The sequence below is a fragment of the Aythya marila genome, assembly GCF_965140915.1.
Source record: "Aythya marila genome assembly, chromosome: 3".
NCBI classification, from domain to species: domain Eukaryota; kingdom Metazoa; phylum Chordata; class Aves; order Anseriformes; family Anatidae; genus Aythya; species Aythya marila.
The window spans coordinates 51,906,714-51,922,189 of NC_139044.1; the positions used below are offsets into that span (position 1 = coordinate 51,906,714).

Consider the following 15,476-nt stretch of genomic DNA (forward strand, 5'->3'; position numbering starts at 1 on the left):
CAGAACAGTGTAAGGACCTTGCACCTAGCCCACTGAGGCAAACGTGGGAAGCTCTCTATTGCTGGCTGCCTCTTGGTTGGCCCATTGCTGAGCTTGATTCGAGCCTTTGGAATTCAGGAGGTTTGTCATTGCTAAATGACAGAGCATTTTTGCTTTGCTGGTACTGCTTGTGTGTAACAGGGCAGTAGCTCATAGAAGTGACCAAGCAATGACCTGCATCTCATTGATGCTGTACAGATCTGCCCAAGGGTTATATGAAACCTCCTTCAGAAGTGCTAAAAGTTCCATGGGCAAGGCGGGCACCACGTGTGAGGGAAGCAGAGGTTCAGGGAAGTGAATTTTTGGCTTCTGACAAAAATGTGCGTGAATGTTGAAGTACAGCAAATGTTCGGTGTGTTTGCCACATTTGGGTTATTTGACCAAGGGTGCTGTGGTCTGCGTGCATGTGTGATGAGGACACTGGGGCTGGTGTTGGACTTCCTATGCCAGTGAACGTGTCCAGGATTTGCAGATACATGGTGACCTGTCTGAAGTATTACTCATGTCTTGCAAAAATTGGGAGTGTGCATGTATATCTTTTAATGTAAATATGCATATGTTAGAAAAACCCTCAAAAACTACAGGAGAATATATTTGAGAGAGAGCATGTCTCAAAGATCCCTGGCGGCAGCGAGGCAGTGGGTTGTAAACAGCTGATCTTTAAGCCTGGGTAAATGGGACTTCACCCTGGCAGCCCGGATGTTGAGATCAAAGTGTTTCACGGCTCTGTGAACGGCCTCAAGGCCATCTTCACTTCCCTTTTCTACCCCCAGCTTCCTGCTGCAAGGGTGTTGTTCAATGAATACACTCTTCAGGAAAGCTCAAAGTGAAGTCGAGGCCATGTTGCATGTAAGGAGTGAGGGAGTGAATGTGAAGTGTGGTTTTAAAGATTAGAGTAGCTCTTTGTGGGTTCGGGTTGAGCATGCAGCTGGGAGAGCACACTTGGGAAGTGGTGTCAGCAGCTGGGAACTCTTCTGACTTCCTTTGCCTCCCAGCTCCAAGCTGGAAATGCCACCACCCCCTCCAAGGGCCAGAAGAGTTCCTGGGCAGAGGAGCCATCATCAGCTTTCCCACCTGTTAGCACTGGTGTGCGAGGAGTAGGACTGGGGCTGAATTGAATTGTCAAACTCTCGCCCCTGTCACGCACACAACAACTGCACCCAGCCCTGCTTTAAGATGCACAGGAATAGTTCATCTCTGGATCGATAGTTTCTTTGTTTTTCTAGGTAAGTTAGTGCTATCAATGTCCAGACAGGCATCATACGCTGTTGTTTTGTTGGTTTTTTTTCCTGGTTACCCAGCCCAGTGATTTGGGGAGTGACTTGGACCACAGGACGTGCAGGCACCAAGCAACCAAGCAAGGTTTTCTGATAAACCTTCTTTCTGTCTGTCTCATCTTTCTTGCTTGCATCCCTGTTCCTTTCTTATCCCTACATACACTTGTTTTCTTCCTTCTACACCCATTTTTCTCCTTTTCTCTAATTTTAACTTTTCCCTCCCATTTGTCCTCTCATTGTCCCCTTCCCTTCAAAAGTCCTTTCTCTTTTATTTTGCTTCATTGTGATTTAGCACGAAGCATTTGGTGGCTCAGCATTCACATTTTCTTCTGAAAGTCTCTCCCCTGTCCCTTTAAAAAACACTGAAGTTTTGCAAACACACTGTAAAAGCCTGTTCCTGTTTATGTAAAGGCAGAATAGGGTCTAGAACGATCCCTTTTAATTAGCGTTGCAGGTTCATGGGAGTTTCTAATATAAATACAGGAATTTCACAATGCCAGCAGGTTATTTATTTGCTTTGCATGCTTATCAATATTGTCGGCGAATCAAGGGGTCAAAGCGTAAGAAATGCCATGGAACCATGGGCTCTATTCGCTATTTTTACAGCTTTGTGCCCGGAAAAATGGAAGTTACTGGGTGTTGCTCAGTGAAGTGTGCGTTTCAAAGTTACCCACAGCGATGCCCATTGTCCTGTCCCTGAATCGAATGATGTAATGTTTCATTTAAGGCTCTTAGCGATGCTGAAGACTCTCGGTGCACTGGGAAAAAGGCAGTGAGAAAGTTGTGAATCAGGTTTCTGTAAAGCCTTTGTGTTTAGGGTTTTGATAGATAAAAGCTGACTCATGCAATATTTCTGGCGAAGGAGCTGTACGGACTAGTAAGTGCTTCTCATTTTACCTGAGTGCCCAGTGAGGTAATTTGGGAACAGCTGAAGGCAGAGCGTGCATTTATTCCCCGCTGCACAGGTAGGTCGTGGGTTGTTCTGTGAGGATTTGAAAAATAGAGAGGACTTGTTCGTTCTCTGTGCGGGGAGCCAGAGACATTCCTCAGTGGTGAGATACTGTCGCAGAGGATTTTCCCTTGCAATAATGTTCTCGGGCATTAGCGGGCTTGGTTCTGACAGAGGCTATTCTGCTCTAAGCGTTGCAGGCGCTGCTCTAGGCGGCTTGACAGACAGAGACACATTAGCTGATGGCTTTTTTTCCTTGTTGTAAGATTGCTAATAAATGGGATTTCTGTTGCTCAAAGTTCAGTTAAAGTACTTGGCAATGTATTGTTCGTGACAGTTCATACTGAATTCATAATCTCAAGAGATCTAATCCTGCAAATATTGTTAAGTCTCTAATGTGGCTTTGTTCACAGAGGGTATTAGTCTTAGAAGTGACATGTTCATATTCAGAAGTTAGTAACTAGTAATCTGCTGACCTTCACTTGTGTAGTATTCAACTCAGAGAGGATATGGGGAGTGTGCTTAAGATCGTATTGGAATCATTGTAGTGAATGTATTTTAATCTTTCTCAGTCAGGCAGCTGTATAACATTTATGTTTCTAAATTGCACTGCTGCATTTGAACTTAATGCTAAATGTAGAAATTGCTGTAAACAGTTCTGCTTAATTGTGTCTACAATATAAATGGTTTCTTTGAAATAAGCAGCTATTTCAAAGAAAATACAGGAAAGGATTCTTGTAGTCTCATCACTTTTATTTAGCTGAACTTCCAGAGGATGTGAAGCCTGTAATTTCTGGTAATGTTGACTTTGCAGATAACATCTTTGGTGCCCTTTTTCATGCTGGGAGAAAGGCAACAACAATACTAATTATGAATATAAATTGACTTGTGAGTTCTTAGTCATGCACTGTATCTTAAGATGTCATATGCAGTAAACAACATGAAGGAATAAACACCTATATTTAGACAGGGCTTGCGGATCTTTGTATTTAAATACAAAATTGACTTAGAGTGCTTTATCTTGCATGTCCTAGAGTAGCCAGGGCTGTGGAGATAATGGCAAATCATTTGTCATTACTCTGACTGTAGTTACAGGCAGGAGGTATATGTTAAAGAAAAGCAAGTGATAGAAGTTTGCATGTTTCTCTGGGCATTTGTTTATGATCGCATGCTGAAAGCATTAGATACGCTAAAAGATTTGTTTTGCATGTGGCTTCAATGTCGAAACTACTACTGCAGTTGCCTGTTGGGGTGAAATGCTGTGTTTCTTGCCCCTGCACCACTGTAGGGTAAGCACAAGTTGTGGTTCTTGCTTGGGAGAGCTTTGGGGTCGTGTCATGCTAGCATGCACTGTGTGTGTGTGTGCGCGCGCGTGTGTGTCTCTGTCTGTCTGTTTGTCAGTGGGGTGCAGGGGACGGAGGGGAACAGGGAGGTCTGCAGGTCCAGGGGAAGGCTAGCTGGATTCATGCAAAGGCACAAACAAGAAACGACTTTGTTCGGGGAGCGTGTTTCCTTGTGAGTCCGGACAAATGTGCAATTATCCTCCTTTCAGCACTGAACTAACAAGTCATTACTGTTATTCGTTAATTAAAGTATGCAAATTTAAGATTTTTTTTTTTCCTCCCCAGACTGAGTTAAATACCATTATTCACAACTCACAAAAGTTCTCAATATTAGTTTGGCTCGTCATTGAAAAGGCCCAGTAGACAAAGGAACGCCAAACAAAAACGTGGTGACCCGGCCAGATGTGGGTCAGGGAGCACAAGCCCTGCTCAGAGTGTGTCCTTTGCAGGAGATGTGCCGATAGCTGGAACTGCACAGCTCGTCTGCAGCCCAATGCAGCTGGCTGCTGGTGGTGCTGTGAAATCAGGGGAAAAGGGGGGTGTGTGTGTGTGGATGCAGGGGGGCTGTAGAGCCTTATAAATCAGTCCTGCGGGCTATCTGAGAGGTGAATTTGCTTTTCATAATGACAAGTTTGTGTCAGAGAGAAATTTGTAAGAGGCTACAGTGTTTTCAAAGGCACAGGCAGTAGAGGGCAGCTGTCTCAGCTGTGACACAGCGAGATCAGTTTTGGGGGAGGCTGTTCCCCCTGCATTAATTTATCTGTGAGGTTTTCAGCAGCCAGGATATGCAGAATTCAGGCAGTTGGCAGAAGAGTGAAGTTATTTTATGTTAAAACTGGACCAGGGTTCTGAAAAGCCAAATCCAAACCCTGAAAAAGAGAAGGATGGGCATGGGACTGCAGCAACGAACGGGATTCAGTTTCTGCGTTTTCTGATGGGGTTGTGACTGGAGAAATCATCTCAACTCTCGGAAACTGGTTTCAACGACAGGGGTAATTCTGCCTAGCCTCAGAGGCGTTTCTAAAGATAAACTTGCAAAACCTTGGAAGATGTTCAGATGCTGTGTTGTTGGGAAGGGCTGTGGCTATTTAACAGGTACCTGTAGCTCAGATGGAAAGTCAGGGCTAGGCCGAGCCAGGGCCCATCCCTCAGCTCTGAGTGACACTAGCAGAGTGTGCAGTGTTTGTTACAGGGCCTGAAAGCTGAGGAGAGTCTGCTTCCTGGTAGACTGTCATGCCAAAATGCCCGGCCGGGCTTGGTGTGCCTTTCTGTTGAGCTTTGTGAACTGAGGTGGGCTTCCAGCAGGGCCTGACGCTCTTTGGAGCTGATGTGCTCTGCCTGGCAAAACGCCTCTCTTAGGGACAACGTGGCAGGATTTGAGCAAAGTCTGTTCACAGAGAAGCCAAACACCCAATTTACAGCCGGAATAAAGACAAATTAAAGGAAAAAGTAACTTTGAGACTGGTAGTTAGGATGAAGCTCTGAGGACGAAGCAGATGATTTTCAAGTAACAAATAGCTTGCTTGCTGTAATTTATATAGAAATATGCAGGAATTTGTCTGAAAACAGAGGAACTTGAGTCAAATGTGTTGTGAGTAATTAATTAGCTGTGCCTAGCAGGGACCTGGGGCTTGTCAGGGTCAGGGAGAATGCAGGTGTTTGAGCAAGCACAGTTTAACTGTTACAACTATTCCTTGTTAGTTTTTAATAAGCAATGGCACTGTCATTAAACAAGGAAATAAATAGTTTGTGTTGTTGTTGCTTTATTTAAGGTGTGTTGGAATCTCCCCATGTTTCTTTCTATGAGTATGTTTTATGGAGAAAAAACAAAAACAAAAACAAAAACAAACAAACAAAAAAAACCAAAAAACACAAAACTGCTTTTATTCTGATCTGTTTCATTGACCTGAACTGTGTTTTGTTGGGTTTTTGTATTAATGAGCCTCACAGTGTTTGTGAAGCAAATATTATATATTAATGCCTTCAGGTTATCTGGGAGGCAGACAACATATCAGTGAAATGGGAAGAAAAGAGCATGGAGCAATGGAATGTAACAGGAATCCTTTATTTTCCCCCTAAATGTGGCTAATCAGGTGTTTCTTTGTCGTGTAATTTTAGTTAAAATATCTTGAAGTAAGTTAGCGGAAGGGCATCCCTGTTATCTTGTTTATCCTGTGCATTTTTCAAGGGGGTTTACATCTGCACAGTAACATTATGCTTTCTAACTGAACTTGAAAAATGATCCAAAGCTGATAACAAAAATATATTCTTATCAAAAATGCATACTTTCTTATCACAAGCAATAGGAAAGCAAACATCTTTGTCCATACTGATTTTGAAACAAGAGAACTTCACTGCATTCTTCAGTTTAAAACACTTTCCATATTTTTGATTTATATTTTATTTTGAAGTTTATACTTCATTTGCTTAATTTAAGAAAAGGAAGAAAATATGATCCTGTGTTGCAAAAATGGAAGAACATGACTTAAAGAAGGGCTGTAGTTTTTCAGACTTGAGATAAAACCAGGAGGACAGAGGTGCCAGATCAGATTTTAGTCTAAGGGCCAATTTCTGACCCATATAATGAGCAAATTACTCTCTGTTAATTCCATGTGTTACCTTAAGGGCAGTACTTTTCTGTAACAAAAAGCTAATATCATCGTCACTGAAATGGTAGTATTAATTACTTATGTACAAATCAAATCGTATGCATTCAAGATAGGCCAAATAAAACAAACATTCTTCTTTGGGATTTTTTTTTTGTCTGTTTGTTTTGGATTTCTTTTATTTTTTATTTTTAAATAAATAGTGTGGTTTTTTTTTTTTTTCTTTTCTGAATAAAATCCTCCCCTACTCCTGGCCCCAGTCAGTGTAGGGGGGTGGTTTTTCCTTGTAATTTCATAACCAGTCTGCTTTAGTTTAAGAAGATCCACCTTAAAGGTTAGGTGAGCTTAATTTGCTATTTTAAAGGCTTTATGGTTTCTTTACTGAAACCACCCTCTGGAGTTCTAGTCACCAGTATGATTTTTGAAAAATTAAGTTGTTACCAGTGTAAAATAAGGACTGAGCTTCACAATGTGTAGGTGGCTTCAGTATTGCTTCTCTTTCTAAATTGTCACAAGTTTGTTTTTCACAATACTGACATACTGCTTTTTGCTGAGTCTGAAACATGTTTTTTTGGGGGTAGATGCTTCTTACTGAAACAAAACCTTGAAGTATTCGATGTATCTGCAGCTGCTTTTACAGGTTCTCATTGCTACACGGCACACAACTTGTCCAGAGAGAAATCTGCACTACATCATGGACCATGTCCTTCAGGGCATATGGTCAATAAAAAGAAACTAGATTTGATGTGCCAACAGGAAGACAGACATCTTACTTTGTTATTGCACTGATAGGAAAAACAGCTTTGGGTCAGTTCAACGAGGGGTAATATTCTGGCTTGAGCTGTACAGATTCAGAAAAACTTATTTTCCCAGTAGAAAACAGAATTATTTGGCAGCACTGTTTCCTGTGGGAGTTCTTTTTTTCAGAAGCTATGTTATTTTCATTGGGAAATCATTCTGGTTTTAGTGTTTTTGTACAAGCTGCAGAGCTGGTAATTGATAACTAACTGCTTTCAGTTTCTGCTTGCCCGTGTTGGCCTTGCAGTGTTCAAAATGGAAGGTACTGTCTGGTATCAATGACACAGTCCTTGAGTTTTTGAAAGCATCCAAGCCATGGTCAACTCACTGCTTGGGGGTAGCAAGGTCTCTTCCCAATAGAGTTTTTTTTAACCATAGGGAAAGTCTTTGAGTCTTATTTCTCTCCTCTGCTGAGCCTGAACGGTGCATGTGCTATCACTAAGTCCAGCACCATAGCACATGGGGCCAAGACAGGATGTGTCAGAGGTATATACACGAACTGGAATCATGCAATGCCTATTTAGTAGCTTCCTGTGGGGGATCCCCACCACCTAAAAACGTGATCCCCAAATTATGTTGCTCTGGTTGTCTTTTGGGAAAAACAGATTTGTCTCAATTTTGTATGCAAAGCTCTAAAAATGTCTGTTGCCAACAATTAAGTTACATGGAGCACCAACAGTAAGACCACTCCTTCTGTTTATTTTTTAGATGACTTCCACTTACCTCTTGATGTTTTACCAGCTGTGACAGAGGCCCTTGACTCCAAGACAAAAGGGGAAGATTTGCACCAGGAGAGCAGATCTTTCCGCTGCTGTGAAAAAAAAACCATGGACCTATCAGACAGTGACCGTCCCGTCAGCTTTAGCTCCACTTCCTCTTCTGCTTCCTCCAGGGACAGCCACTGTTCCTTTGGAAGCAGGATGACCTTAGTTTCCAACAGTCACTTGGGCCTGTTTAACCAGGATAAAGAAACGGGTGCCATCAAGCTAGAACTAGTCCCAGCCAGACGATTTTCCAGCACCAAGCCATGCAAAAACACCCCTGTGGAGCAAGAGGATCCTGAGGAGAGCCTGGAAAAAAAGCTCAGCATGACGAGGAAAGCAGAACCAAAGGGAGTGAGCAAAAACTGTGCAATGTCCCTGGTGACGGAGCCCACCAGTCCGAAGCTCCTCTATGTAGACAGAGTTGTCCAAGAGATTCTGGAAACAGAGAGGATGTACGTGCAGGACCTGAAAAGCATTGTGGAGGTAGGAGTCTTGATGAGTGTGCTAACTGTTCCATACTGCTGTATTTAATATCTTTAGCTTTTGCAGCAGAACAGATGGACCTGAAAGTGGAACTGGCATTTGCTGGTGACCCAAACAAGGGTCTTTATAAATGTGTGTGTGTAACATCGTTGTTCTTATTTATTTCTAGTTTTTATTTGATTAAATAAATCTGAACTGTTATTACTTGTTCATGAAGAATTAATATCCTACAGTTGATAGGATATAGTGATAGTTAGTAGTATAGATAGTTGAGTAGCGAATAAAGAGTGATGAATTCTTTGCAGTAACATTTATTTACCAAAAAAAAAAAAAAAAAGCTCTTTTTCCCCCTGGAATATATACTAAGAAGCAAACTGCAGAGAACCTGTTTGGCCCTTTAAAGGTTTTTTCTGAAGGGTCTCCCTTTTTGATTCTTCCACCCTACCCCCACTCCCCAAATACTAGTTCTGCAAGTTCTTTCCTGCCTTGTCAGTCTCCCTTTTGTGCAGCTCACAGCTGCAGTCTGTTCGCTCCAAGTCCTTGGCCTATATTATTGAATATGGCATGTGCATTTGCTGGATAACCCTATTATTTGTCTGTTGCATGAGGGAACTATGTTTTCTTTAGTATCAGTTCTGAATGGGTGGTGACTGTAGCATGTATTAGTAGCGGTGATGCTTTTGTCCAATCCCCAGTCCAACAATATCTTTCATTTTCCCTTTCTAGTATGGGCTAAAATACAGCTGAGTCCTTCTGTGGATTGTTATGGCCACTCCATGTGCTTACAACTGTGCCCATCAGTCATGTTCTTTTGTGTTATTGAAGATGACAATGAAGTCTCTCGGCTATTGTTTGTAGTCCAAGTACTTAACCCATGCCTGTGTGTTATGACCACCCACAGAGAAGAATTTCTTGGGAGGTGTATGTTTGGTGCACTATTCGTAGAATACATAGCTTTAAATAGCTGTATGAGCTGGTTTGCAAAAGAAAATATCAGTCAGCTGAAGACGACATCCCCCTCAATCCCAGCCCCTTGCCCAGCAAATTATGAAAAATTTAAATAAAGAGGAAGAAAGGTTAAGGCTTTGGTAACAAATGGTAACAAATGCATACTTTGTTATCCCCTCCCCAAGTTCTCACAAAGAAATCTTTTTTCTGCAAGGTTTGTTGGTTTCTGTAGCTGTTGCTGTTTCTCTACCTTGAAGTTACATTTTGGTAGTGTTAAAAGTTGTCATATGCTATAGAAGTCAGTCAATATCTATGTGTAGTCACTGTTCACAAGGCATGACCTCTATGTTTTTGGAAACTTTACCCCTTGTTCGTCTTCCTATGCAGTAAACTATACAACTTGAGAAACTGGAAAATTATCATTAACATATTGAAACAAATTTGCCATTTAGAAGTAGAAAGGCCAAAAAAAAAAATGCTTACTAGAAACACTTGAAGCATCACTACAGCAAATGTAGATTAAATGAAGTTGTGAAAGAACTTGAGGAATTTACCTGTGAAATGTCAAAGGTCATTTTCTACATCATCTCATAAAGAATCTTGAAAGCTTTGCATGGCACTAGCAGCCTATTTGAGAGGTGGAGGGGTTGGCAGTGGGGCTTTGTTTCAGACGGTGTTCAGAATCCCTGGGCTTGGAAGGAGCACCTTCCTAAATGGTGAGGGCAGTGGGGAGCCAGCTACCTCAGCCTGCGCGTGTTCTCTACGTGGTTTCAGGGGAGAGAGCTGTGACTGGAAGCATGTCACAGAGCAGCCTCTTTGTATATGTTTCTCAAGATTCCTTTCTCCACATGTTAGCTTAGCAATGCTGCAGTGCTTCACCTATCCAAGGGTGGTGGTTGTAAGAAGGGTGGTAAGCCTCCGCAGACATCTGTAGGAGTACTGTAGCCTTTGAGGGTTTGATTATCTAGGCGTCTGTGACTTGAGGCCATTTAGTTTGGCAGCCAGATGACTGGTACAGAGCCAAACTAAGATGAAGGGAAGCAGCTCAATCTGTCTTATTTTCCAAATAAACTTGGGTCAAGTTTTGGCAGCTAGTTAGGAAATGGGATAAGAATAGGAAAAGGAGAGCTAGAGGAAGGTCGAAGGACAAGTGCTGCCCATGACATGTATGGAAACATGAAGGTGGGAGCTGCTGGAGGAAGGCACAAGCAAATGAACCAGTGCTAAGTGGAGAGAGTGAATAATTAGAGGAGAAACAATACAAGGAAATAAGGGAAAACCCAGGAAGTGGAAAGTTAGGGGGGGAGTATGAATTAAGTGGAACTGGAGCACTCTAGTGATTTAATTGAGTTAGTGAGTTTTGCAGCAGACTGCAATACAACAGCTTATGTACGCAGACTAAAAATACTAAGGAGGTTTTTCTCTCCCCCCTCCCCTTTTTTGTTGGATAGTTGGAGAAGCAAAGCAACCCAAGTACAAAGAGCTAGCAACTGAAATAATGTCAGACTGAGGATGGCATGAGGACAAAAAGAGAGAAATGAATAGGTACCATTTTAATTGCCCTCTGACCCCAGCTGAGGGCTGTTGCTACAGGCTTTTTGTCCTCCCAGCAATGGGGATTTGCTGACATTACCTTCTCTGTGGACAATGGAAATATACTTAAAAGGAGCGTGTTCTCACTGTTGTTTCCAGCACTTTGAAACATGTTCCAGCTCTACAACTGAGATGGATTTAAAACTGAAGTCTCTAAACCCACTCTCTAAATTTCTTGTTGGTGCAGAGAAAGGCGTGTTTGCCTGCAATGTGCCATCAATTATTTTTATTTTTATTTTTTTTTAATACATCCATGCATCCAGTTGTGATGTTGTGCCAAGAGATATGAAGAGGTAGAGGAGTTCAGCCCCATCTAGCAAGTCACATTAACTTGTGAAAGGAGCAACTCAAAGCTACACAGAATCACAGATTAGTTGAGTTTGGGAGGGACCTCTGGAGGTCATCTGGTCCAGACTCCCTGCTCAGGTAGGGCCACATAGAGCCACTTGACCAGAACAATGTCCAGGCAGTTTCTGAAGATCTCCAAGGAGGGAGACTCCACAACCTCTCTGGGCAACCTGTGCCAATGCTTGGTCACCTGCACAATGACCAGAAGTGCTTCCTCATCTTTAGAGGGAGCCTCCTGTGTTCCAGTTTGTGTCCATTGTCTCTTGTCCTGCCACTGAAAAGAGCTCGTCACTGTCCCCTTTGCACCCTCCCTTGAGGTATTTTAGTGCATTGATGAGATCCCTCCTGAGCCTTCTCCAGGCTGATCAGGCCTTTCCTCATATGAGAGGTGCTGGACTCAGTATTGCGCCCTGGGGTACACTGCTAGTTACTGGCCTCCAACTAGACTTTCTGCTTTTGATCGCCCTCTGGGCCTGTCCATTCAGCCACTTCTCAATCCACCTCGCTGTCTACTCATGTCAACTGCTTGCCTGTGAGGCTCTTACAGGAGATGGTGTTGAAAACCCTCCTGGAATCCAGGCTGACAATAACCACTGCTCTCCCCTTGTCTACCAAGCCAGTTCTTTCATCATGGGAGGTTATCAGGGTAGTCAAACATGACAGCTCCTTGGTGAATCCATGCTGACTGCTCTTGATTACCTTTGTGTCCTTGATGTGCCTGGAAATGGTTTCCAGGGTTAGTCATACATACGTGTATAAGACATACACAAACAACCCATTAACATGAATGGTGTGAAATTGCATGTAGGATCCTGGTACTGTTCATCTTATTGAAGCTCATTCATTAAGAGTTAGCCTACAATAGTGTTTTAGGGAATATCTTTTCAACCTGTGTAATCCTTTGAACATGTAGCGTTAGCATGCTCCCCATAAAAGACTATGGAGTGAATGGGGAAAAACAGAATTTCACCTCTTTCGATGTTTTCTTTGACCCAACGTGGTTAAAGTAAATTAAAAAGGCACAGATTTTGACTGGCTTTTGAGTATCCAGGTGGTCTTTTTTCTGAACAGTGCCAAACTGTCAGATACAGGTAGAAATTAACCTCAAAGGACATGGCTAATGTGATCTTTAACTGATACTGGAGATCTACTGAGGTTCTCCAGCTTTTAAATTGAAGTATTTCATTGGTTTAGGATGAGTGAGGGGAGGCCATAAGGGCACTACTTGGCTCCCTGTGCCTCAGGACATGCTTTAAAACAACTGCTTTTCTAAGCACTACAACCATTTTGTATGTGACCTGGAAGAGCAGTTGAATTATTATTGTTTTGAGGAATGCTGCTGTGATTCTTGCACAGGCAAGCATTGTAGCAAGGATAGACTGAACATTGTTTGGTGTGTTCTATCAGATGATCTGTTAAGAGTATTTCAATTTTGAATTAGTACAGCTTGAAGCGTGTTTCAGGCAAGTTTATGATGAGAAATCGGATACCTTGGCTTCCTGCTTGTGTCATGCTGACAGGTGTACTGGTCAGGGCAAAACCTGCAGACTTTCTCCTCTCCAGGACCCAGCCTGACTATTTCAAATAGCAGTCGAGTTAGAATACTCATAAACTTCAAGTAGAGTTACTTACTCAAGCAGCATCTTTTTTTCCTGTGTAAAATGCTTCCCCTGAGTTTATAATAAAATTCGGTACTTTGCATTAGTGTTTCACAGAAGTTAGAAGCCCCTACTCTTGTACATGGCATAAAATAACTGTAGAAAATGACTGTATTTGACATGTTACGTTAAATATACTCTCACAGTGAAACTCGGCCATGTGATATAAGAACTCAGCAGTAAAATAATGCCATTAAAAAGTTGTTGTCATCTATAAAGACCAGTAACTAGAGTAAAGTATAATTTGTCAGTGCATTGCACAAATATCTGATGCAAATGAAGGTTGAGCTTCAGGAATACTGAACTGCATCTGAAGTCAGGGAGACTTCATTTTTATGAATGAGTTTCTCTATTCTCACTCCAGATGTGACATATTTTAAATCATCCCTTCTAGTTGAAGTCTGTCTTCTGTCTCCTCTCCATGCGGTTTGTTGCCTGACTCCTTTATTTATTTATTTATTTATTAAGACTCCTCAGTCAAGCCTTTGTACCCAGAAAGTCCTGCTCTCTGCAGTCTACTGCCTGTAGTCTTCTTCACAACCACCTATCATCATTTTTTTCTGTGTAATCCCATCCTCATCAGTCCATGGTGTCGCATTTCCTCGTGTGATTTATCACTTCTTGATCTTTCTTTTTTCCATGTTCTTAGTCTCTGCTGCCTCCAGGTCTCTCCCCACAGTTCCCTTCCAGATCTGAAGATGCTCTCTCAAACAGCTTGTCACAGCTTGTCAGTCTTTTTGCCAGGCCCATCATTGTTCTCCTCTGTCTATACCTCAGCTTCTCACTAGGTTTTTCTTTTCTCCTGACATCATTTTCATCATTCCAAATTTTTCTGCCCTCTAAGTTATGCTGATATTCAGTCTACATCTCCTGGTGTCCATCAGGCTTCAGTCCCATTTTCTCCTTCCCACCTTTCTGTAGGACTCCACTGTGTCTCCTCTGGCCTGGAACTGCACAGCATGCTTCTCCGTGTTGCAGAACACTTGCAGAGGTTCACTGAGACACAGGAACAATCTTTTTCCTGTTCTTTCTTCATAGGAGCAGATCTGAACCAGATGTGGCTTTTAACATCCAAGAATGGCAGTTGCTGATGAAGAGCTAGTGAGTCCTGAGCTGAAACACACAAAGGATCTTTGCTAAAAGTTCCTATTGGGAAAACATGAATTTGAGGGGTTTCACTCCCCACCCCTCCATCTATGTTCAACTTCAGGGAGGTTTTCACAATGGCAGCAAAAGCCATACTCTGAAACAGAGTCTCCATTATGCTCCCATCTGCTACTGCCCCTCCTTGAAATGCCAGGGGATGTTGCATGTCCCTGCTAGTCAGCCTGGGGGTGCTCGTCTTCTTAGAGGGGAAAGGTCAACAAAATTTTTCAACATGAGCAGAAAAGTGTGCTTTCAGTTCTTTCTGAAAAAGGCCTGGGGGTATGCTCTTCCTGAAATTGCCTAAAACAACTCAGCAAGGAGGCAGGCTTCTGGTGTAGAAAGCTTTATCCAAGGTGAGCAAATTTGACAAAGTTACATCCTCCTTGCATGATGGGGTGAAGCCTTGTAAAGGGAAATATTGGAAGTCTGACGGTGTTGTGGCACCAAAGGAGGCTCCAAGGAGGCTCTGCTGGGAGGAAGTCAGTATCGGAGTTTTATTGTTCCAAGTTTCCTGCCACCTTGTTCTGCATTTAGAGGATATCTCTTTCTACAATTCAGGCAATTAGTTTAAAAAAAAAAAAAAAAAGGGGGCAAACAAACAAAAAACCAAAACACTTAAGACTGCAGTGTGCTCATTGTCACTTCTTGCGGTGTGTCAATAGAAGTATAGCTGCTGGGTTGTGCACTGGGTTGTTGGATAGCATAGCTCTAAGAAACTTAATTCCTCTTATCAGGTAGGAATCATGATACAGCTAATGCAGCTGCAAAAGTTTGTTCCCACATTATCCTCAATCTCCCTGTTTGCAATCTCTTTTATTAAGGCCGCTAACTTACATGCCTTAGGACAGTGCCTACAGATTACTGACGTAAATTGCAAGTGTTATTGGAGGAGAACCTTTGTTTTGTAGCATTCTGGCACCCATCAAATAAAAGAACTGGTTCTTATTAGCACTGTCCTTTCTGAGCATTTTGTAGATGAGAAGTTTCAGAGTGCTTCAAGAAGTTTCAGAGTGCTTTACTGAAGACTACTGAGAAGGTTACCTGTGGTGTGAGAGGATGAACTGGTCCCTCTTGTATAAGCAACCTGAATTTTGAGGCATTACTGTAATCAGCAGGTAGTAATGATGGCATTCTGAATTTTTCATCATTTTTATTTCATCCTTTTTAGGGAGCAGTGATGTGTGGCCTCACAATTAATGGTGTTCCCAGCCCTCCCCCCCCCCAAGTTCATTAAGGCCAGAAGTTAGCATATGACATATATGACATCAGTGGTTGTAAAGCAGGGGAACAACACTTTAGCTGCATGCATAAGCACTGCTGTTTTGCAAGTATGGTCCATCTGACAAAGATTGCTGACATGCTTCATTTATTTGTCTTAAATCTCCAGCACAAAAGAGAGAGCGCAGGTGTTGGGTGCATGATTTTTAACCAGTTTACTTTAATTTCCTCATTAATAGCATGATGATTTTGAAACAGGCTCTCCTTCTTGGTGGGACCGGCTGCAGAGCATATCCCATACAGAAT

The 15,476-nt window shown here is 42.3% G+C and overlaps 1 protein-coding gene across 5 annotated transcripts in view; it reads left to right on the forward strand.

Moving 5' to 3' along the window:
- Positions 1–15,476, forward strand: part of PLEKHG1 (pleckstrin homology and RhoGEF domain containing G1) — a 135,406-nt gene that overhangs the window by 75,567 nt on the left and 44,363 nt on the right. For 3 of the 5 annotated variants that reach the window (XM_082757218.1, XM_082757215.1, XM_082757217.1), the window contains one exon: positions 7,721–8,259. The exons of 1 other annotated variant lie outside the window; for it this stretch is intronic. In XM_082757218.1, the coding sequence (XP_082613344.1) occupies positions 7,721–8,259 (539 nt within the window). The remainder of the gene's footprint in view (positions 1–7,720; positions 8,260–15,476) is intronic. One more of the 5 variants, XM_082757216.1, reaches the window with a different exon arrangement.